This window comes from Lepidochelys olivacea (assembly GCF_965140295.1).
Source record: "Lepidochelys olivacea isolate rLepOli2 genome assembly, chromosome: 3".
Taxonomy (NCBI): domain Eukaryota; kingdom Metazoa; phylum Chordata; order Testudines; family Cheloniidae; genus Lepidochelys; species Lepidochelys olivacea.
Genome location: NC_140413.1, coordinates 151872093 through 151894897, shown reverse-complemented (window position 1 = coordinate 151894897; position 22805 = coordinate 151872093). Strand labels below are relative to the sequence as shown.

The following is a 22805-nucleotide window of genomic DNA, read 5'->3' as shown; positions in this document are numbered from 1 at the left end:
TCTGCTACAGCGTCACTATTCTGTGCCCCCTTACTAGGTTCTCTGCTTTAGCCCTTAAGTGTGGCAACAATAAGGAAACTCAATAAACTGTAAGAGTTGGCAACACTAGCTTAAGCCTTTTAAAAACACTGGCTTCCCTACCCAAGCTACTTCAGCTTACTTTGCTTAGCTATTGTTTCATATTAAGCTTTGATATCATTGTGATCAACATTACTTTTCATGTTTTTTGATAAACTGACATCTTAGCTTGAGGACTTACATTTTAATAACTTTGGGCTACCTAGGTCCTTGGCCTGTGTGCCTGGTCCTCATCACCTTGACCTCAACTTACTCCAACCACATCAGCTCTAATTATGAGTTCCTTCTCTGGCTCCAAATCTCTTTCTGCATCAGTTTTAAACATTTTGTCTACACTTTCAAGGCTCTGCACAATTCTACCTCTGCCCATATCTCTTCAAAGGCTGCCTACCTTGCTTCTGTTCAGACTCTATCCTCTGCCAATACTGCTTCTCTCACACTCCTTTGTTACCCCTTTCACCATGCTGCCCCCTCAACATAGAATTACCTCTCTGATCTTGTATACCATACTAACTCCTTATTAAAAAAACCCAAAAGGGTTTATTTAAAAAAAGGAATCAACATGGTGTTGGTAGTGTGCTTTCCCAGTAATCCTGTAAATTAATCTGTGTATCCCTTTCTCTCTCCCCTTTTCTGTTATTAGTTTTTTCCCCCATTACTCTGTCTATATTTGTCTGCATAATGTCTAGCATAGTACTATTTAAATAAAATCAACAAACTAAAAATCATGCACTTCTTTCTCTTTTGATTGTTTTCCTTTCAGAGATATTCTGAAAAGAGTAAAGAGACCAAAAATATGTCCAGATAGGTATATTTGAAAGAAGGAAGCTTACCCATCATTGTTCTGTAAAGATGTGCATCCTTATAGACTACTACTCTCCCTCCCTCCTACCCAGACAGCTAAGACTTCTGTGATTTGCTCTTTTTACTTTCTCTTTAATTTCCGGATTCTTCTGCAATTATTTCCAACTCCTGTTTTAAAATGAACCAGCTTAACTAAATACTTACTGTAAGCAGCCTGGACACATCAGCAGGAGCAGCATGTACCAGAACTTTGAGCACAGGGAGCACCCACTGGGGCTTTGTGAAATAAAGGGTGGGAATCTACCAGAATAGATATTTTTGTGGGCAACTAATCTTTTTCCTAGTAAACAGGGAGATATTCAGTCTGTATATTTAGAAGCTTAGTTATTTTATCCTGCATTGACTGTGTTAGTATTTATTCAATATTCTATATTGTAGTTCTCAGAAGCCCCATCAGAAATTGACTGTTCTATGTTATGTACATACGAACATATGTGGAGATACACATCCTGCCCCAAAGAGCTTACAGTTTAAGATGACAAGGGTAGAGGGAGAATGATACAATTATATTTATTTAAAACTTTATTACTTACTTGTAATTCGTTACCCTTTTCTTTCTGTTTAATCCAGGTTTTTCCTTGAGTTTGTGGGTCTATCAAAAGTGGGTATCTGGTTGCCTTAGTAACAATTATACCATTCTGAATTGAGAGTTCATCTCCTGGCAGCCCTTGCAGATTCCATTCACTAATCTGGGTAAAGGAAAATAATCAACATAACGTAATTAATTCTGAAACTTTGGGCCAAATGTACAAATATGGGGATAATGGGTTAGCCTAGAGATATCGTATAGTGCTGACAAAAATATTTCAATGTGCAAACCAGCATCAGCTGGTTGGGAAACTTTGCACTTTAACTACCATTTTTCACATTTTATTATGCTCTTTAAATGTAAAAAAATTGGGTTTTCAAGGCACAATGGACATGACATTTTCACAGGGAATCCTTTGCATCCATTCTTTGAGGATCTCACGTGATATTGCTTTATCTGTGGCCAACAGTAATGGACATGGGTCACTTTGAAGCCCAACAGTAATGGATTCCCAACATGGGCAGAGACAATCACACTACTATAAACAATAATTTCTCCTCTACCCTAAGGACTGGGCTCTTACACAGTTTTTCTCCCCAAACACCTTTTTAGCTAATTTTTAAACTGTATTTTTCTGCAACAAGATTACAAACCGAATTAAGTGAAAATAATTTATAATTAGAAAAACATTATACAAATTTGACTTGCACAAACTGACTACAACTATGCAACCTCTTTCTTATGAAATTATGTTGCACCTGTAATGAAAATTCTAGTATAATAGAACCTCAGAGTTACGAACACCAAAGTTACGAACTGACCAGTCAACTGCACACCTCATTTGGAACCAGAAATACACAATCAAGCAGCAGCAGAGACAAAACAAACAAACAAAAAACCAAATACAGTAAACTACGGTGTTAAATGTAAACTAATAAAAAATAAAGGGAAAACACAGGGCTGGATTTACACCTTACAAGCCCCTAGGCACAGCATCTTCAGTGTTCCCGCTGCCTACAGCTGACCTTCATGTTTTCTTTAAAAAATGAAACTTTTAATCCACTTTTTACTTTTAGGCACCCCTAGAACGCCAGCACCCTAGGCATGTGCCTACTGTGCCTAATTGGAAATCTGGCCCTGGGAAAGCAGAAATTTTCTTTGCATAGTAAAGTTTAAAAGCAGTATTAAGTCAATGTTTAGTTGCAAACTTTTGAAAGAATGACCATAACGTTTTGTTCATAGTTACGAACATTTCAGAGTTATGAACAACCTCCATTCTCGAGGTGTTTGTAACTCTGAGGTTCCACTGTAAATAAAAAATGACAGGGTGTTGACTTTCATTACTTGACATTTCAGCACAATATACTTATTTTTTGTACTATTTGGTCACAGACATGTTATCACCAGTATTAAATATAGATTTGGGATCAGAAATCCACAGCCAGACAATGTGGTCATGACCAAAAGTTACCAATAAAACAATACTGTAAGTACAATGATACTGTGAAACATTCACATCAGGATGATATGGGACTGTGGCAAAGTTGATACTCCAACATATCCACTGCTGGTTAGCTGTGGCATTGCAACAACTTTTGCTTCAGTTTTTCCTCACTGTCCTTAAGCCTATTCAAGCCACAGAAGTGTTGTAGCCCTCTGGTTAGAACACTTTATAGAGTCCTGCCTCTTTTAGGGCCTCAACGTCCTTTCCCAGAGTACTAAAAAATGTACAAAAAACAAGCCTTCAGCCAAGCGAGCACCATCTCATCAGGCATGAATCTGCTGAGGTAGACTGTCCTTCTGTGCTTTAACCCTGCCCAAAATCCAGGGGCTGGCTCACTCTTCTCCTTACTCATGGGTTCAGGAGACCCCAATTAGGCTTCTCTAGCTGTGAGCTGGAGGCCTCCCTGGTGTTCTCCCCTTTCTCCTTCTCAACCTTCCTTCAGGCTGCTTCTCAGAGAAAGAAGGAACTGCCCACCCTCTCTTTTCTGGGTTTACTCCTCCCAACTGGGCTCACCCAGCTCTTGATGGAAACAAGCTCTGATCTCCCCCAGCTGGGCTTTATTTCTAATTAGTCCTGGCCCACCTTCCAAATGTGAGAAGGCAGGCTAGTCTCTCAGGCTGTCATCATTCCAGGCTGCCCTGGCATGCCCATTTGCAGGCAGGCATATGTTGCAGATCAGCCCTTACTTGATTTTTCTTTCACCCACGGTACCAACAAGTCTAAATGGAATGTTAGACTCTAAAGAGCACATTCTTGTGGAGCATCTCATTTATTAACAGAAAAGCCAATGCAACCCACAAACAAAACTTTCACCCCAACATTTCACCTGGGTGACTGGGTCATTATTAATTCATCTGTTCCCCAAATGAGTCAAGTGTTTGTCTCTACACAGGCTCCTTCCCAGGGGTTTTCTCCATTCCAGTCTTTGCCCCTGGTGTTAGGCTTCTTGCCTCTTCTGGAATAAGAGCCTTCTCTGGATTCAGGGGATGTCCATCCACTTCTCCAGGAACAGCAGGTGATCCTTAGCAGGCTGGGTTTCTGGCCAGTGTCTGGAAGACCACTGGCTCAGACAAGGCCCTCTTGGATGGCCACTGACTCCAGCCCCCATCTAGTAAGCTCTCCTTCCTAGGACCACCTCTTTCAGGCTCTCCATTGTGATAGGTTCCCCAAAGAGCTCATCCTCTAGACTTCCTGTTCAGGCCTCTCCTAGGAGCTCCTCTCCACAGGATCTTCCGATCTCACCTTTGGGGTTCCCTCTAATTGAGCTTGGGTAACCTTTATTAGGTCCAGCCTAGATGCTAGTTTACTAATCAGACACCTGGGGCAGTCAATTACTCCCAGGTAAGGCAGTCACATGCAGGGCCTTCATAAGGCAGTCACATGCAGACTAGGCCCTAACTCCCCATAAAAGGCAGCTGCCCCCATGACCCAGACACACTTTCAAGGCATGGGTGGAGGAAACATCCCATCACAGCACCCATACCCAACTTGTCAGTAATGTCTATCACTTCTAGTTGTCTACTATATAGGTCTGTCTAATTTATCCGTCTATGCCTTACTCAGTACTGTGATATATGGGAGGAACCAACCAGTAACAACTTTGTCAAGCTGTACCATATTGATGAGCAATAACAGAGAAACAAGCATCAGTGATTACACTTCTGTCCTAACTACACTTTCTCCAACATTAAGAATTATTTGTACCAATACTGGACATAAAAATTCCAAAGAAAAATGTTAAGCTGTGTGTCCATTTGCATGCAAGGTTTGAGAATAATCTTATTTTTATAGTAGTAAATAAATCAACAGTGTATAAAGCTTACTGTTGGTTGATCCACCAACATTGAAATGAGGTTCAAGTTTTCAGTAAAAGGGATTTTCCGGACTTTCAGCTCTACTTCCCATAAATCTTTAAGCAAAAGGTTCCTGAAGATCTGATTAAAAGGGCCACAGTATGAAAGGAAACCTGTGCAGAGTAAAACATCTCCCACAAGTCTAGAAAAGGGATAAAATCACAATTATGAGATAATGTACCATTTGTATACCATGCAGTTAAACCATGACATTTTGAAATGTGTATATCAAAAACAGTTACTTACCAGAAATTTGTTCTTTGAGAACTGCCTCTGTGCATTCACACTTTTGGGACATAGTTCCCTTGGCATTGAGCTGAGGAACTGCTTTGAAAATACATGTCCATTGGAGGGTGCATAAACAGTCTTGCATGAGAGTGGCATCATCATTCTACACTATATGTGAGTTCATTCCCTGATCATCTCAGTTCCTTCAAACTTGAGCACAGAATTCTGATGTATTAATAAACTCTGAGGCAGAAAAGAAGGCATGTGGGTAATGTGAATGCACAGAGGGGACTCTCAAAGATCAACAGTTACTAGTGGGTAAAGTCTTTTTCAGTCATATTTCTGGCTGAAGTTATAGCAATAATGAATACCATCGTAAAAGATAAATAATATAAAGAACTCTCAGCCAAAGATTCAAAAGGTGGCACCTAAACCAAACTAAGATCCCAAGGAGGGATGGGATTTCTCAAAGGGGGATACATATTAGATAGCCCTTTCATAGACTTCTTATCTGTATTATGCACAAACAGCATTTTGCATTAACTAAAAAGTGGCAAGCAGAGATAGCTTCCAAATTAACTTTCAAAGGTGAGTTACATAACTCCTCAATTTCTAGGTGTATCAAATATTCTAAAATACAGGGTATAGAACTGAAACAGGAGAATCAGATTTTCCCCTTTTGCAAGCCATAAATCTGGTCCATTTCAAATGGTACCACCTGGTAGTCAGCTTTCTAGAATTAAGCAGTACATTCTGCACCAACGAGGTAGCTTCTCAAACTGAAGGGCATAGTCATTTTCTATAATTTCTAGGACCCACTGTCCAAGGTAAAAACCTTAATTTGGCTGATAAATGAGCTAGCTTGTCTTGAAGCAGACAAAGGAAAGGGCCTTGCTGATTGGTTCTTGACTCTCAATTCTCACATCATATCTGAGGCCTGGTGTGCAATGAAGATGACAGGGAGGCATCAGATTGCTTAGATTTAGACCTCAATTTAAAAGATCTCTTTTTATGCAGGCTCTGGAATGACATAGCCTGCTGGGGCTGTTATTGACTCCTCTGAATTGACAATAAATAAGCCAAAGGAGATTGTGGATAATACTGTCTCTGATAACAGAAAGGGGTAGAAGATCTCCTCCCAGTAAAAGTAATCAAGCCCAAAAAGCAGGCCAACAATCTTGTCTTCTCCAGCTTGTCCAGCAGCAACTCATCTGTCTTTTCACTGAAAAGACCATCCCCTTTGAAGAGATTTTCCACTTTAATTCTAGAATCCAGAGCCAAAGAAGAGGAACGAAGCAGAGCATGTCTCCTCAGAGTAACTGCAGAAGCCAGTGTTCTAGCAAAGAATCTGAGGTGTCAAACAAACTACAGAGAGAGTTCTTTGCCACATTTTGATCCTCCACTGGAACTGCATTTGCCAAATTCTGTTTGTCATCTGGCAATCCTGTACGAATGGTGCCATCTTTTCCCACAGGTGGAACTGATAGCCAGCCATAATAACTTGGTAATTTGCCACCCTAATACCAAGAGAGGAAGAAGAGAACCACCTTTCTACCTATGTAATCAATCTTCCCCGCTCTGTCTGCAGGGGAAGAATGTGCCTGTCCAGATCTTGACCTGCTGCTCGCACCAATCCCTACCAGTGAATTGGTGCAGGGTGTCTATGAACATATGAAAACCCCTCAGAGAGTATCTGAAATAATTTGTCTGCCTTCTTGGCTGTAGGCTGATAAGACTGTTTCATCCACTCCTGCCTCTTAGCAGGCTGGATAAAACATTGGTAAGGACATCATATTTTTGGAAGTAGCCCCAAAGAATGTCAAACACCTAATGAGATGTCTCCTCCAGGCACTGAATGCAAATCCAAAGTGGATACCATATGGTCCACTAAATCATGAAACGGCAGAGTGTTCCCAGAACAGGAGGAAGCAGAAGCCACTCCCACATGCTCATCTGGTGACAAATCAGGATTATAGTCTCCATCAGCATACTCCTGTACGAAAAAAGAGGCGCTATCTTCTCATCCTCTTCTTCAGACAGAATACCAGGCACCACTATCTGAGATGCAGATGCAGCTGGTGGAATCGGATCTAGGAGTTCTCCATCACTGGATCCTTTACAGATGAAACATCACCTCTCCATCCGTACAGAAGACATATGAAAAATTCCAGTGGTGACCCCTAATAAGATCATGGATTCCAGGATTGCCAGTCTTCCCAGCAACTGGGATTTGGGAACAAACCTGCAGGTGCAGGATCAAAAGAAGTGCTGAACCAGGAGGAAACAGATCTTTTTATTCTATCTAGATACAGATCTGGCCTCAGATCCACAACGGAATGCACAAGAGACAACAGACCCAGGGGGAGGGCAGAAACAAACAGAGAAAACTCTTCTTGGAGAATGGATAGGAGTCTTAGGACGAGGTACAGGCAAACCAGGAGAAAGGCAAACTATCTCTTCTGATCTTCTTTTCTCAGGCAAAGGAGATGCCAAACTCAGAACTGGCAAAGCTTATCTCTTTATCAGGACTCTCGGATTCTCACTCAGATCCAAGGAACACCCAGAAGCTGAACAGTGCACCCAGAAGCTGAACAGTGCACTTTTACTAAAGTAAAAGTCTTCTTCAGAACTAGAAGATGGACCCAGAACCAGAGCAAGGATTATGGCCAGAGCCAAAGACTTTGGATGGCACAGGATCCAATTAAATATCCAAATCCATCTTATTGACTCCTGAAACTGAGACCAGAACCAACCTTGTTTTTGTGACTGTAGAGGTTCTGTCAGAATTGGATGTAACTGATAAATCTGACTTGTGGGATCTGGCACTGCTAACAGTGGTTGTCTTTTCCCTAGACAACTTCTCCTTTGGTACTGAGACAGCCAGAGATGACAATGTGGCCCTTGGTTCCAACAAAGGCGGCTTCAAAGGCCTGACTGCTGGAGCAGTGGGAACTGCAGCTGGACCTGACAAAGGTTCTGATTTCCTGGAACCCTTAAACTGCTTTGACTTACTGAAGAAGTCACAGGAGCTGAAACTGGTGTCCTAGACCTTGGATCCAATGACTGCCCAGATCCAAAGGGTTTAGCTTCAAGAACTTCCTTAAGGAGAAGCACCTGTAATCTCTTCTGCCTGTCCTAGGGAGCTTTGGGTATAAAAGTCCAGCAGATGGAACACCCAGAAAAGAGTGGTCCTCTCCCAAGCACTTGAGTCACCTAATGTGGACATCAGATGTCAGGAAGACAGCAGGGTATGAAGCATATCTCTGGAATCCCAGCTTCTTCTTCTCTGGTTCTTCCATAACCTGGAACTGATCTAACAACCTGAACTCATTACTGAAGTACAACCCTATGATTGAAGGAAAAAAACACGGACCTGAATGGACCAGAGCGCTTCACTTCCATCTAGGCAAGCACTTGGAAGGAATTGAGGTGGTAAAGGGTGCTTCATCCCCTTATCTAGCCTTATGTTCAGAAGTGCTGAGGGGAGAGTGGGGTATGAGAACACTGTAATGGACAACACATGAAAAAGGTTCTACCATTAGGCACCATTAGACTGTGCAATACCCATAAGTGGGAATATGAAGATGTGACTACATCTTTCACGGTTGGAGCTACTGCTGCACCAATCTGAGACTCCCATAACTCATGAAATCTCTTTATATTTAACATTTGATTTTAATCAAAAGTCCTCATTTAATTTGTACGATGTCCTCAAAGGAGGTGTCTATGGGAAACCATGTATCTAATAAAGTTTGAAGGTGAAATCAGAATGGCATGAAACAAATAAAAATTAAAAATATAAAAACAAAATGGTTGGGAGAAAAAGAACTGTCAATGTGTTCTTCTGTGAGAGGCAGGAAATCTCGTGGTTTAATGTTGGGGCCACCAGCAACAATACTGGACCACCTCTGAATTCCACAGATGGGAGGCACTACACATTAGTGATGAACAAGGAAAGAAGCTGTACAGCAGCATACTTCAAAACTTTTAGCCGAGAGCCTCTTCCCAATGCATAATAGGCATTTTTCAAGCCCATCTACAGCAAGGAACACAGCTGCACAAAAGGAACACTTCTTATATCCTATTTTCAGAGATGAAACCACCACTTTAAGGTAAGGTCTAATGAGACCCCAAAACAGCAAAGATCAACAAACAGCTGAAAAACTCTAAAATTTACTCTAAGACTGAGTGTATACTGTACATAAATATCTGAACTAGTTGTGAACTATTTACAATTGTTTTATGTAAAATAACATGAGAGAGAAAGGAAGGATAATGTCATGAACAAGACTTAGATTTTCATTACTCAATCGAATGATCATATCAAATAAATGGGATAAGCCTATTGCTACTCATTAACAGTTTTAATCCTGTGTAGTTAGTTGATTACATTTTTTATTTCCATAAGAAATAATTTTCTCCATAGATTCATAACCTTTGGATACCTGTGCCTGCTGGTGTACTGACCAGAAAGACAGTGAGAATTTTAATTTCAATAAGGTTCTAGCGTGCACTCTATTAGCCTCTTCCAATTATAAGCAAGTCTCCACCACATTTATTTTAAATCTAAGCTTTCCGAATGTACCTATTGCCGTTATATCTTGGTATCCTATACATAAATTACATCCTGAAAAACTACTTTAACAGTACATTAAGGTTGCAAAATCAGAACTCAAAAGTTAGGACATGCCAGAATTAAGGTTGCCTAAGCAGACAACATTATGATACAATATTTAATTGCATGGTCACGCACTATTTCAGTCCACTAAACTTCCAGCCTCCCTGGGCTGTTTGGTTCACAGACTGCCAAGCTGCCTTGCTCCCAGGCTTCCCTACACTGAGGCTCTCTGGGCAGCCCCCTGTCTAAAGCAGTGGTTCTCAACCAGGGGTACGTAGACCTCTGGGGATACACAGAGGCTTTCCAGCGGGTACATCAATTCATCTAGATATTTGCCTAGTTTTACAACAGGGTAGATATAAAGCACTAGAACAGTCAGTGCAACCTACAATTTCATATGGATAATGACTTGTTTATACTGCTCTATGTACTATACACTGAAATGTAGTACAATATTTATATTCCAGATGACTTATTTTATAACTATATGGTAAAAATGAGAAAGTAAGCAATTTTTCAGTAATAGTGTGCTGTGACACTTTTGTATTTTTATGTCTGATTTTGTAAGCAAGTAGTTTTTAAGTGAGGTGTAATTTGGGGGTATGCTAGACAAATCAGATTTATGAAAGGGGTCCAGTAGTCTGGAAAGGTTGAGAGATACTGGTCTAGAGCCCAGGAGTTTCCCTTGTCACCACTCACAGGTTTCCCTCCTCCATTCCCCCCTACACACTCCTATCATCAACGTGGGGGGGTTTCCTTCCACCCCCATCCTCTTCCATCATTAACCTAGGAGTTTCCCTCCCACCCCCTTGTCAGCCCAAAGGTTTTTCTTCTTTCTTCCTCCCATCTTATGACATAGGAGGAAAGAGCAGCAATGTGGGACAGGGAGACTGAGATGGGCTGTGGCATTAGTACATTCCTGAATCAGAATATTCCCTTTCGTGGGACATTCCAAGGCCTGAGATTTTGCTCTAATTCAGAATGAAAACACTCAGACACCTGGAATTTCCATGCAATATACAGCATATAACTAACAAAGTTTGTGCAGTGTAAATTACCTATGGAAGGGTATTTTATTGCCAAATAGTGTCTTTGTATTTTATAGACATCTTGCTCTTTTGTTGAACAGATACTATACCTGTTAATCTGCGTTTTAAACTCCTTACTTTGCTGAGTCCATCTAACTTTCTCTCCACTCAATCCATCTATAAGTGCAGAGGCTGCTTGCATCTTTCTCCTGCACACATCTGCATCATTCAACAGGTCCTAAAATTGGACAAGTTTTCCAGTCTCATTAAATATTCAAATTCTATTATTCAAAGACCTTTACTATATTTACAAAATTTATAAACTATTTTTTCTCAAGAATACTTACCCTATGCATGGAGAGATCAACCAAAAAAAAAAAAAAAAAGGAAAACTGAAGAAGTCGAGATCTGAGTCCCCTACTGGATCTTCAGAAGGCACTAGACCCTGAATGAACATGCAGCTTTTATTGGTTCCTGGTCCCAGTGTTTCACACAAGTGGCTTTTAAAATAAACAGGTTTCCTAGCTAAGTTTTAAAACCTTCAGAATTAAACTAAGATAAGCAAAATGCTGTTGCATTAAAAATCACCTTTCTATAAAGGGCAAGTAGTTCCTGAGCCATTGCATCATAAAGAAGAGGGGTTAAATGAAGCTCATTTGTAGTAATTACACATTATTCTCCAATTTATCTTTCATTGTATTCTGAAAAGATTGAACCAGTAAACACAAACTATATAACGCTTTAAAGTTTCAGTGTGCAAACCATTTTTTATATTCATACAATATTTTTATCTCACCATTTTCTCCTTCATTGCTGCATCAAATTTTGCCTGTACTTTATCCAGTTCAGCTTGTTTCTCATCTAATAATGCCTGAGCCGTGGCTAACTCTTCATTAGCTACTTTCAAACGTCCTTCTTGTTTTGCTAAATTAGACTAAGAATAAAGCATGGTTAGACAATAATGGCATACAACAGAAAATCTGTTATTTCAAATCTACTCCATTGTTAGTCAACCGGGACAGGAATACAAATCTGTGCACAATATCATTATTAAATAAACACCATGAAATATGTATTTTAAATTATTTCCTTTTCCAAACAATGTCACTTAAATCCATATTTTTAAATCTCTACTTATGATATTTGTATTAGCATAATAATGTAAGAAATTGGCTTCCTGCTCCAGGGTGCCAATTTTAAAATAATATTCTGGTCTGGGAAGATGTCAGATGCCTCACTGAGCAAGACAGAGGCATGTTGAAAAGAGCACTACAATCAGACTCCTGGAAAAGAGAACATCCCTGGGGCTTTGTTGTTCAGCTCTGTTTTACTTTATTTTTATAATTCATGTTTTCTGCAATGGCAGCTAATCATGAGTTTAGGAGATTTGTCAAGGATAACCTAACATTCTTGAGAATCATAGCCGTAGGCCAATAAGCCACTCAATTGTGGCCAAGTAGATATTTTTACTAATGACAGGGAAACTTTTTAGTCATTTTTCTTTAGATTATCAGCCTGCAATATACTGTTGCTCTTCCCGGATGTGATATTTCTATCAATGACTGCAAGATTACTGCTGAAGTTTTGAAATCACTGTGCAGTTATCCCTCCATATTAGATTCTAAAGAATTTTTAGAAAAGAAGACCTGTAAGCTGGTAAGCTATCTCACTGGCGCAGAAAGGAACCAGTCTCACACCCAAGTCCATTTCAGGTCCTTGCCTCAGGGGACAATTGATTTTTCAAACACAAAACTCAAGAGTAACATCAAAATAAAGTAACTCCTCTGATCAACGAGGGCTGCGGCACCAGAAGCTTTTCCCTTGCCTATCTCAACCCCTGGAAAAAAGAACACTCTTTCCTTAAATTCCCTGCTGATATATATGACATTCTTTCCCCCATTTTGCCTGATTACAATTATTGTCTTAAGAAGAAAAGGAGTACTTGTGGCACCTTAGAGACTAACAAATTTATCTGAGCATAAGCATAAGCTGTAGCTCACGAAAGGTTATGCTCAAATAAATTTGTTAGTCTCTAAGGTGCCATAAGTACTCCTTTTCTTTTTGCGAATACAGACTAACATGGCTGCTACTCTGAAACCTGTAGTTATTGTCTTGTGTCTCTAGCTTTAAAGTATTCCTCTTGTGGGTTTCTGGCTTTAGTATTATAGCTGGAGCACAGTAAAAACAGGCAACTTTAATTTAATTTACTGAGATGGTGCTTAATACTAAAGCTTTTGGAGCAGAAGCGCTTGATACTGTGTGCCACTGGTTACAGCAATGAAAGAAACTTCTAGGGAGCAGACTGACTGGAGGCCTGGATTGGATCAAGATTACTAATGATTTTGCTCTGTAAGCTAGACCAAACATTATGCCATGCGGGAAGTCAAACGAAAACCCTATTGTTCAAAAGAGATGGAACTGATTCAGCAAACTGATGCTAAATATCAAGGCCATTGATCAAGGAAAGGATCATGCTAAAGTAGCATATTAGTTCAGGATTGTCACTGACAAGGGCTCTGTAGTCTCTGCCAAAAATGTGATATGAATCAAATTACTTCTTTTCCTTTTTTCAGATGTTTTTGAAGATGATCTGGGATCCATGATTAAAACAAGAAAAAGCAAAATCGCTCACACAAATGTCATGCCTAAAGTCACTTTTATAAAGAAGATTTTGAAATTTCTTTCTCAATGCCCTCAAAGCCAAAAGAAAACCACCACTATGGGAGTGTCATGGCATCCCAAACATAAATTGTGTTCTTTGTCAGGGAAATTTTGCATGCATAAAATGCACCTTTCAAATCCTGATTTCTTATCACTTTTAATTATAATGGTCTAAAGACAAATAGGTCTGAAGAAATTAAGATTTCTAAAATAACAAAATTGGCTACTCACTACTAAATTCAGTTAAATTAAATTAAGAAATAAACAAGAAAAAGCCTTCCTCCTATTTTGAAGGAAACATGGAGAAAAGAAACAATTTCTTTTGAAAATCCAGCAGTCCCAAGATTCATAGGGTATGTCTACACAGCAAAGCAAAACCTGCAGCTGGCCTGTGCCAGTGACTCAGGCTCATGGGGCTCAGGCTGCAGGGCTGTTTCATTGCTGTGTAGACATCCCGGGCTCATGCTGGAGCCTGCGCTCTAGGACCCTGTGGGATATTAGAGTTTTTAACATTTCAGAGACCTCCCTGGCATGTAGCAGATACAATTTCATGCGGGAGGTTAAGATTACTCTGGGTCTTTGATGGAGGGAGAGTGAAAATCCATTTATTCAACACATGACTATTTTCAGCCAATTTAGAAGGTTTTTTTCTTATTCATAACAACTCTTGATATGCCATTTTTAATGGACCAACCCTGATAGTATATTTCTGCTACAAAATAAAACAGTATATGTATTTAAATTCACTAATTGCAAGTATCAAAACCAAAGATTATATTTTACCTTAAGAGGTAACACTTCTCTGTTAATTCCATAAAATGTTGCCATGGCTAGTGTCCAAGACAGGAGTCCTGCCACATTACCACAGACCTTTTTACCATTCTCAAAAGTATAGTCCTCCATGTTAAAATAAGGCTGTAGTAATTCTACTGTTTCTTCATTGATACTATCCTTAGCAAATTGTTGGAGACTCTGCAGGAATGGACCACTCATAAGCTGCAAAAACAAAACAAAAATCAGCTTTAGTAACTATTTGATATTCTACATTGAAAAGTTCAATCTTTCATGATTGAGTAATGTTTGGAAAATGACCCTAAAGTACAGAAGGAGCAATCTGTTGCACTTAATATGAAGAGGAGAAACTTTATTGTACTAACTCCTCCTACATTTTTATTTAACTAGTCTTTCAACTGTTTTAAAATTAAGAGAGGTTACTTTCCAGTAACTGTTCCTCAAGAGTCACCTCTGTGCAATCCAGCTTGTGGGACAGTGGCCCCTGGTGATGAGCTCAAACTGCTCTCTTCAAAGACATGGCTTTTGGGGGGTACATGAGTGATCCCTCATGGTAGTGAGCGATTGGTACCCCCATCTATTTAAGTAAGTGCAGTGCCTCAATCATCTCAACTCCTTCTCTTGAGCCACTGAGATTTGTCTATATGAAGAACTCCAAGGTACAGGAGACAGTGGGTGCAAAGTGTGAATGCACAGAAGTAATTCTTGAAGAAATTAAGGTTATTCACCTATAACCAGAGTTCTTTAAGATGACCTCTGCACATTCACACTCTGGGAATGTACTGGCGGTGCAGCTTGGACAATAGAACCTTTTCATAGTAGTGCCTGTTGGACAGCTGGAGCACAAGAGCAGTCATCTACTCCTTGTTCCTGAACAAAATAAGTAGTTTTTAGATGGAGCTTGATAAGGTTATGAACATGATTATATGATATGATTGACTGTGAAAGCTTGGGGCTGGCTCAATGACTCAGAAGGTCCCTTCCAGTCCTACATTTCTATGGATGTTCTGAGAGAGAGGCTATAAAAGGAGAAGTGCCCTGGCCCTCTCCTTTCCTTCCATCACCTCCTCAGATCTACAGTTACAAACAGGACTCTAAGAAAGAAGGCAAGGAGGGCAGGGTGTGTCAATGTTCAGAATCCATTTTGAAGAACTCTGATTAATGGTGAGTAACAGTCATTTCTTCCTCAATGCCTCTGCACATTACCACTCTTGGAATAGTGTGATAAGCAGTACTCCGGTCTCCAGATAGTGGGACCCTGAGTCTAGTTAAGCAACTACTGTAACAGTGCCTTACTAAACTGAGAGCGAATCTGGATGTCAGACTTAGGGAGTAGTGTTTTGTAAAAGCAAGAACTGAGCTTTGTTTCTAACTTTCCTCTATACAAAACCTAACCCACTTAGACAGACACTGTGATGTAACTGATTGTCCTTTATTATTATCCCAATAAGAGATAAAGCATCTTGATGATTTCCTAAATTCCAGGCACCAATTTAAAAAGAAAGCTAAAGCTCTCTTGGCATCTAAGGGTGTAACTTTGTCTCACTCGAATGAGACTGAAGTCTGTGAAAAATGCTGACAAATTAATGGATTGGTTGAGATGGAATTCTGTTACCACCTTGGGAATAAATGTAGGGTGTGGGCATAGGACCACCTTATCTATGTGGAAGACTGTAGACGGTGGGTCATTCATAAGAGCTTGTTTGCTCTTACAAAAGATGTAATGGCCACAATTAAAGCTTTCTTCACTGAAAGGTGAAATAAGGAACATTCTCCCAATGTTTTGAAAGGAATTTCATGATCTTAGTAAGTACAAGGTTGAGATCCCATGTTGCTTGGTTCTTCAACTGGAGGGTAACATTCATTAGCACCTTCATGAATCTCTTAACTCTGTCATGGGTGAATATAGTCTTGTTATCAGTACATGGAGCACAGAAGTAGTTGCTAAGTGCACCTTTACAAGTGATAAGAAAATGGCCCACCTTGATTATCATACACATTTTAAAGAGAGTGGTCACTTTGGATGGGCTATTACCAGCAGGAGAGTGAGTTTGTGGGGGGTGGGGGGGGCGGAGGGTGAGAAAACCTGGATTTGTGCTGGAAATGGCCCAACTTGATGATCACTTTAGATAAGCTATTACCAGCAAGAGAGTGGGGTGGGAGGAGGTATTGTTTCATGGTCTGTGTGTATATATAATGTCTTCTGCAGTTTCCACAGTATGCATCCGATGAAGTGAGCTGTAGCTCACGAAAGCTCATGCTCAAATAAATTGGTTAGTCTCTAAGGTGCCACAAGTACTCCTTTGCTTTTTGCGAATACAGACTAACACGGCTGTTACTCTGAAACCTGTCATTTTACAAGTGATACAGACAGTCCTATGGATTTTAAATAAAGCAGATACTCCAACATAGAATGGATGGAAACTAATGCTGGGTCTATGTTACCTGGGACCAACATAGCTACAACAACACTGCATACATATTATTTGCTCAGACAGAAAAGTTTTTCCATTTAAGGTCATAGCATCTGTGGGTTGACTGTTTCTGGCATTTAGAAGGATATTTCCAGGTCTGTCAGATCCCTATGGCTCATATTGTCACCTGAAGATATTGTGGGTCTGGGTGGGAAATCTGACCATTCTTCTGGATCTGTGGTTATGGGGAGAGACAGGTTCCTTGTAATAGTTGTAGAAGGTCTGGAAACCACAGCCTTACCATTGTGGAGTCTCTGCTTTGGGTGGGAGCTAAGTCACTATACACCTGTCTAATTCAAAGCCCCATGCCCTGACAATGCGAGGATCAGCATCTTATGGTAACAGGACATAGGTCTTGGTATCAAATCTCACACCTTGGAAGAGCAAGGGTTGGTGGCTTCTGGCTGTACCAGAGAAACCAGATGGTTAGAGCCTCAATGCTCTGCAATTCCTCACCTTGGGAGAGGAACAGAAGAGCTAGTTGCCAAAATGAAGTCACTACTGCATGAAAACTAATACAATTTAAAGTATTAAACTGAATTATCAATTTAAAGTATTAAAATGATCATGAGAATCTGAATTTCGAATTTGGTCAACTGCCAGAGGCAGAAAATTCTGGTGGACTGAGATGAAGGATGGAGCTTAGTCCAGGAACCTCTATCAACAACACTGTACCACCTTTGAATTCCACAGGTGGGTGGCATTACTCATGAGTGAGAAATGAGGAGCGATGCTGTGCAGTAGAATGGGGACATTTAAACAAGGCTCAGGAGAAGTTGCCAGAAGTGGTACCTGCCTTGAGAGAACAGGGAGCAGAAACCTGGGCTCCTAATGATGACCAAATCACGAGCTGGGCAGAAGGGAATGAACTCAGTAGCTAAAGCCCAAGACAACGGGGAACTAGTGCTCCCAGTCTGGTGCCACTGTCATGGACTTTGCTATAAGAGACCACTATGCCTGCCTTAAAAGGGAAGGGAGCTTCTTGTCAGCCTTGAGAGAGAACAAGGATGAGTTGGACGCATCACAATTTTAGCATCATGAGTCTACCACTGAAAGAATCTGGGCACAGCTATTAGAATTCCAAATTATCTTGATAAATTAGGGAATTGGTCTGAAATAAATAGGATGAAATTCAATAAAAACAACTACAAAATATTACACTTAGGAAGGAAAAATCAAACAACTGGTTAGGCAGCAGTAGTGCAGAAAAGGATTTGGGAATTATAGTTGATCACAAAATGAATATGAGTCAACAGTGTGATGCAGTGTGAGCCAAATATCATTCTAGGATTTATAAGCAGGAGTGTCATATGTAAGACATGAGAGGTAACTGTTCTGCTCTACTCAGCACTGGTGAGGACTCATCTGGAATAGCGTGTCCAGTTTTGTGCATGAACAAATTGAAGAGAGTCCAAAGGAGATCAACAAAAGTGATAAGAAGTTTGGAAAACTTGAGGAAAAACATGTTTAGTCTAGAGAAGAAAAGGCTGAGCCAGGACATAATAACAGTCTTCAAATATGTAAAAGGTTGCTATAAGGAGATGGTGATCAATTGTTCTCCATGTACACTGAGGGTAAGTTTACAGCAAGGGAGGTTCAGGTTAGATATTAGGAAAAACGTTCTAACTATAAGGATAGTTAAGCACTGCAACAGGTTAAGAGGACGTGGAATTCCCATCTTTGGAAGTTTTTAAGAACAGGTTAGACAAACACCTTTCAGGGATGGTTTAAGTATACTTAATCCTGCCTCAGCATGGGGAGGATGGACTAGATGAACTTTTGAGGTCCCTTCCAGCCCTACAGTTCTATGATTCTATTATCTATGTTACTGTTTGCTCATAAAAATGGTTGACCTCTTCAGGAGGCACCAAGGCAGAAGATAAACCGAAGAAAGCATAGAAGTCAGTCTGAGAAGGAGTGCAGCTGGACAAGGAGACAGTATCTTTGAAGCTGATGACTAGTCATTTTGTCTAGCATGTTCAAACAGCTATGAAAAAACCTATTGGTCCAATGTATTCAATAAGTAGGAGCAGAGTTCAGATCTCTCAGCTCCCAGTTCCATGACTCAACCATAAGGTCAACTATACTATCCATTCCCTCCCCCATGCTTTGTGATGTTTAGTTCTTCCAGTAAACCTAATCTTCATCTGGTATGCATAGCTCCATGGAAGTCAATAGAGCTACACTGGTTTACACCAGTTTAAACTCCTCTCTGTTCTCTTTTCATTCCTATTTTATATTGTAAGCCTTCCAGGGCAAGGGTATTGGCCAACATTTTCAAATGTAGGTACCTTAGACCTGGTCTACACAAAGTTTTTTTACTGATCTGACTATGTCAGTTAGGTTTTTATTTATTTTTTTAACCAAAATAGTTATACCGATAAAACCCATAATGTGGACGCAGTTATACTAACATAAAGGTTTCTTATATTGGTATAGCTTCTTTCCATGTGGGAATAAACTTTACCAGTATACACATTTATACCAGTATAACTGCATTCACACTAGGGGGGCTGTATCTGTTTAACTATACCTGAACATCTAAAGCAGTTCAACTTTTGTCTGTAGACAAGCCCTAAATAAAAATACCCTGATTTTCAGAGGTGCGAAGCACCTAGAGTTCCCAATAAAATTAACTAACTGGTTCAATGTCAGACAAAATTAGAGCTACAGAAATACTACATTTCCTCACTTATTCTTTCTTGCAGTTTTACTCTGAAGGATTGAACAAAGCCCTTTATGTGTCTGTTCATCAAAACTTTAATCAACACACTTGCCACTAAGGACATAGCAAAATTTGTGTTATCAAGCAGAATTTGTTTGCATATTTATGCTGCTCTAAAAGCTTATATTTGTGTTCATGTTTTAAGGATGTATGTCCCTATTTTGAATAAAGATTTAGCACCATAAAACATTGATATTCATTTTTTTTATTGTTTTAGAAAATGTTCAAGACTTGCTGCCTGGACATTCTACTTACTTTTAGTGACTCTCCCCAGGATGGTTTGCAGCAAGCCTTTTCTGGATCCTGTGTCACTGCGTCTATTTTCTTTTGGAACAGTAACAAACAGCAATCCATAATTCTCATGATTAGATGAGGGGGTTTCGCAAGTTTCCGAACCGTAGCAATATCCACTGGTTTGATAGTCTATATCGGGGGGGGGGGAAAGTGGACTTATTGCTTAGTACCATTTCATAGATTTTTTCATTCAATATCATATTAATTATTATTATTATTCCAATTTTCATTTTTGTGCTTGAGGGAAGTTTGATTTATGAACATACAGTATATATGAGTTATTGGGATTACTTTACTAAACTTTATAGTTCTATGCCCCGAAGCTGATTTAAAGAAATATATACTAAACACCTATCTGTTTTCTCCATCCCCCTGTGAAAATCAAAATTAAATACAAATAATACAGGCATTATGGAATTAAGCTGTTATATTTAACAGTGATGAAAAATGAATTGTAAATTGGTGTAACTTAAAGTGTAATGTTCCCGGCAGAAGAATATAGAAAGGCAAGAAAATGGCTTGCGTGGGCATTTGGTAAATGGAGTCATTGAGAAGGCATTAAAGTCCTGTATTGCTGCTCTTTGGCTTTCTATTAGTGTCACTTTGAGACCACTGCTTAGATAGATTTCTCATTTGAATAAATATTTATCTGTAAATGAAGTGATGTGATTAGACAAATATTGTGTCAACATATCAAAACCAGCAGCCTAATTTGTGCCAACAAAATATATGCATGCTGCTATTTGCAAAGCAAAGAGGTAATTACATCTACAAAATGGAATTTTCAAGATGCATGCAAGAGTTTTGAAAGTCTGGCCCTTCCTATCACCAATGTGGACTTCAATGTTTCTGAGTGGATAATGCTTGATTTCTCTTGCTTGTGATTGACTGAACCCTTCTCTTGGTATAACTATTAGTAACTGGAGCAGGAGATGGATTGAATCAATAAGACATACTGATGCTTTTATCTCTCTACGCCACTTCCTCCTTTCTCCATGATTCTCTGCTTGACAACTGTTCAGAGTACAGCAGAACAAATCAATTAAGATCTGAAATGCAGTAATGCTTCGTCATTTGTTAACTTCTCTTCTTATGATCCCTCTGACCTACTTTGTTCCTTTCTCTTTAGTTCCAGAAAAATATACATAAAATCCATTAATGGGAGAGGGAGCATCCATCCTTCAGACTCCACTTTTGCTAAGGAAATATGGAAAGATGTCAGTGATCTAACAAGATAATGAAAAGCCATTATTCTCACACTAAGAGAATACTTTCCAAGTCAGACTGGAAGGCATTCTAGATTCTACTGACACCTTTAAAAAAATGGTTACTAACCTTCCATAACTGCTGTTCTTTGAGATGTGTTGCACATGTCTATTGCACTCTTGGTGTGTGTGTGTGTGCCCCCACAGAATTGTGGGCAATTTTTCCATCAGCAGTAGCCATCGGAGCAGCTTGAGTGCCCTCTGTTGCCATGCATTACAGCATGACAGTATAAAGGGCCCAGCCACTCCCGAGTTCCCTCAGTTCCTTCTTGCTGGACAACTTTGATGCAGAGGAGGGCAGGTCATGTAATGGACATGTGCAACATATCTTGAACAACAACAATGGAAGGTTACTAACCATTTTTCTTCACTGATTGATTGCACATGTGCATTTCACACTCAGTGACTCACATGTCATAAAGTAAGAGGAAGGATCGGAGATCATGTACACACAGACTGGAGTACAACTCATCCAAATTTAGCACTGTCTCTAGAGTAATGAGTGATGGCGTAATGTGATGAGAAGGTGTGAATAGAAGACCAGGTTGCTGCTATACAAATTTCGTGGACTGGGACATGAGCAAGAAACACCACAGAGGCTGTTTGCTATTTTGTGTAATGTGCTGTCACACTGCTGCCAGATCATAACATATACGAATGCAGAAAGTTATCCAAGACTAAATTCTTTGTGTTGAGACCTGGTGACCCTTCACCTTGTCCACAATGGCCATGAATAATTGGCTTGACAAACAGAACTGGTTAGTCCTGTCCATGTAGAATGCCAAAGGTCTCCTAATATCTTTGGTGTGCAGGCATTGTTCCTCCCTATTGGTGTGTGGTTTTGGGTAAAAAGTAGGTAAGTAAATTGACTAGTTAATATGAAAATTAGACACCACATTAGAGAAAAATCTTGGATGACTGGGAAAGTATACTTTATTCTTAAAGAAGGTTGTATAAGATGGTTTGGATGTCAGAATACACAGCTTGGCCACCCTTCTGGCTGAAGTGATAGCTACTAGGAAAGCCACCTTCAGAGTTAGTTGCAGGGAGGAACATGTTGCTAGAGGCTCAAAGGGTGAGCTGTCCCAATGGATACCACTGAGGGAAAAAATTCTGACTGCGTGGGGCATGCGCACATCAAGAGTGCAATGCACATGTGCAATCACTCAAAGAACTTTTGGGAAGATTTACATCTAAGCCTTTATACTTGTTAACTGACTAGATGGAAGCAGGACCTGAAGGGATATTTATTTCTCTCTCTTAAAGCGAGATATGGATGCACTTGGAAGTAAAATATGGACTCCACAACTGTTAACAAAAGGCTTGCGTACTAAAACTGACAAGCTCAAATGATGGCTATGAACATGCGGTGAACCCTTGTCTGGCTGGTATTAGCTATTCTTTAATCATAGAAGACAACACCTGGTAGACTGATGAAAACCTACAAACTTTACTCACATTCAATGCAGCTTCTGCTTCTTCTAATGCTGGTCTAGCTGCCTCCAGTTTGGTCTCTGCTACCACTTTCTCTGAATCAATTTCATCTACAATCTTTTGTGCTTTGTCCTTCACACCTTGGACTTCATTTTTTACTTTAGCTGATGCCTCAGCACTTACTGTAACTTCTGCCAGCACCTAGCATTAACAATAAATATATAAACAAATAAAATGTAAAAATATGCAAATATGAGAACAAATGAATACATTTGCAAATATAATGAAATCAGAATACAAAAGGGCTGTTTCTTGGTTAATATTAGCTACACACGGTACATATATAATTTTACTATGGAATGTAAAGTAGCAAAATTTCATGGGTAGAGGTGACGAAATTGATATTCCCCTGTAATATCTGAGTGGGATCTTCCACCAATTTAATGATAAGAGGATTT

At 39.7% G+C, this 22805-nt stretch overlaps 1 protein-coding gene across 1 annotated transcript in view; it reads right to left on the bottom strand.

The window, feature by feature from the left end:
• The window catches only part of DNAH8 (dynein axonemal heavy chain 8), a 589186-nt gene that overhangs the window by 82568 nt on the left and 483813 nt on the right, over nucleotides 1-22805 (bottom strand). The window contains exons 68-74 of the mRNA XM_084624647.1: nucleotides 22372-22548; nucleotides 19610-19777; nucleotides 14147-14359; nucleotides 11499-11636; nucleotides 10813-10940; nucleotides 4799-4970; nucleotides 1476-1631 (exon numbers count right to left, since the gene is read on the bottom strand). Of these exons, the coding sequence (XP_084480773.1) occupies nucleotides 1476-1631; nucleotides 4799-4970; nucleotides 10813-10940; nucleotides 11499-11636; nucleotides 14147-14359; nucleotides 19610-19777; nucleotides 22372-22548 (1152 nt within the window). The remainder of the gene's footprint in view (nucleotides 1-1475; nucleotides 1632-4798; nucleotides 4971-10812; nucleotides 10941-11498; nucleotides 11637-14146; nucleotides 14360-19609; nucleotides 19778-22371; nucleotides 22549-22805) is intronic.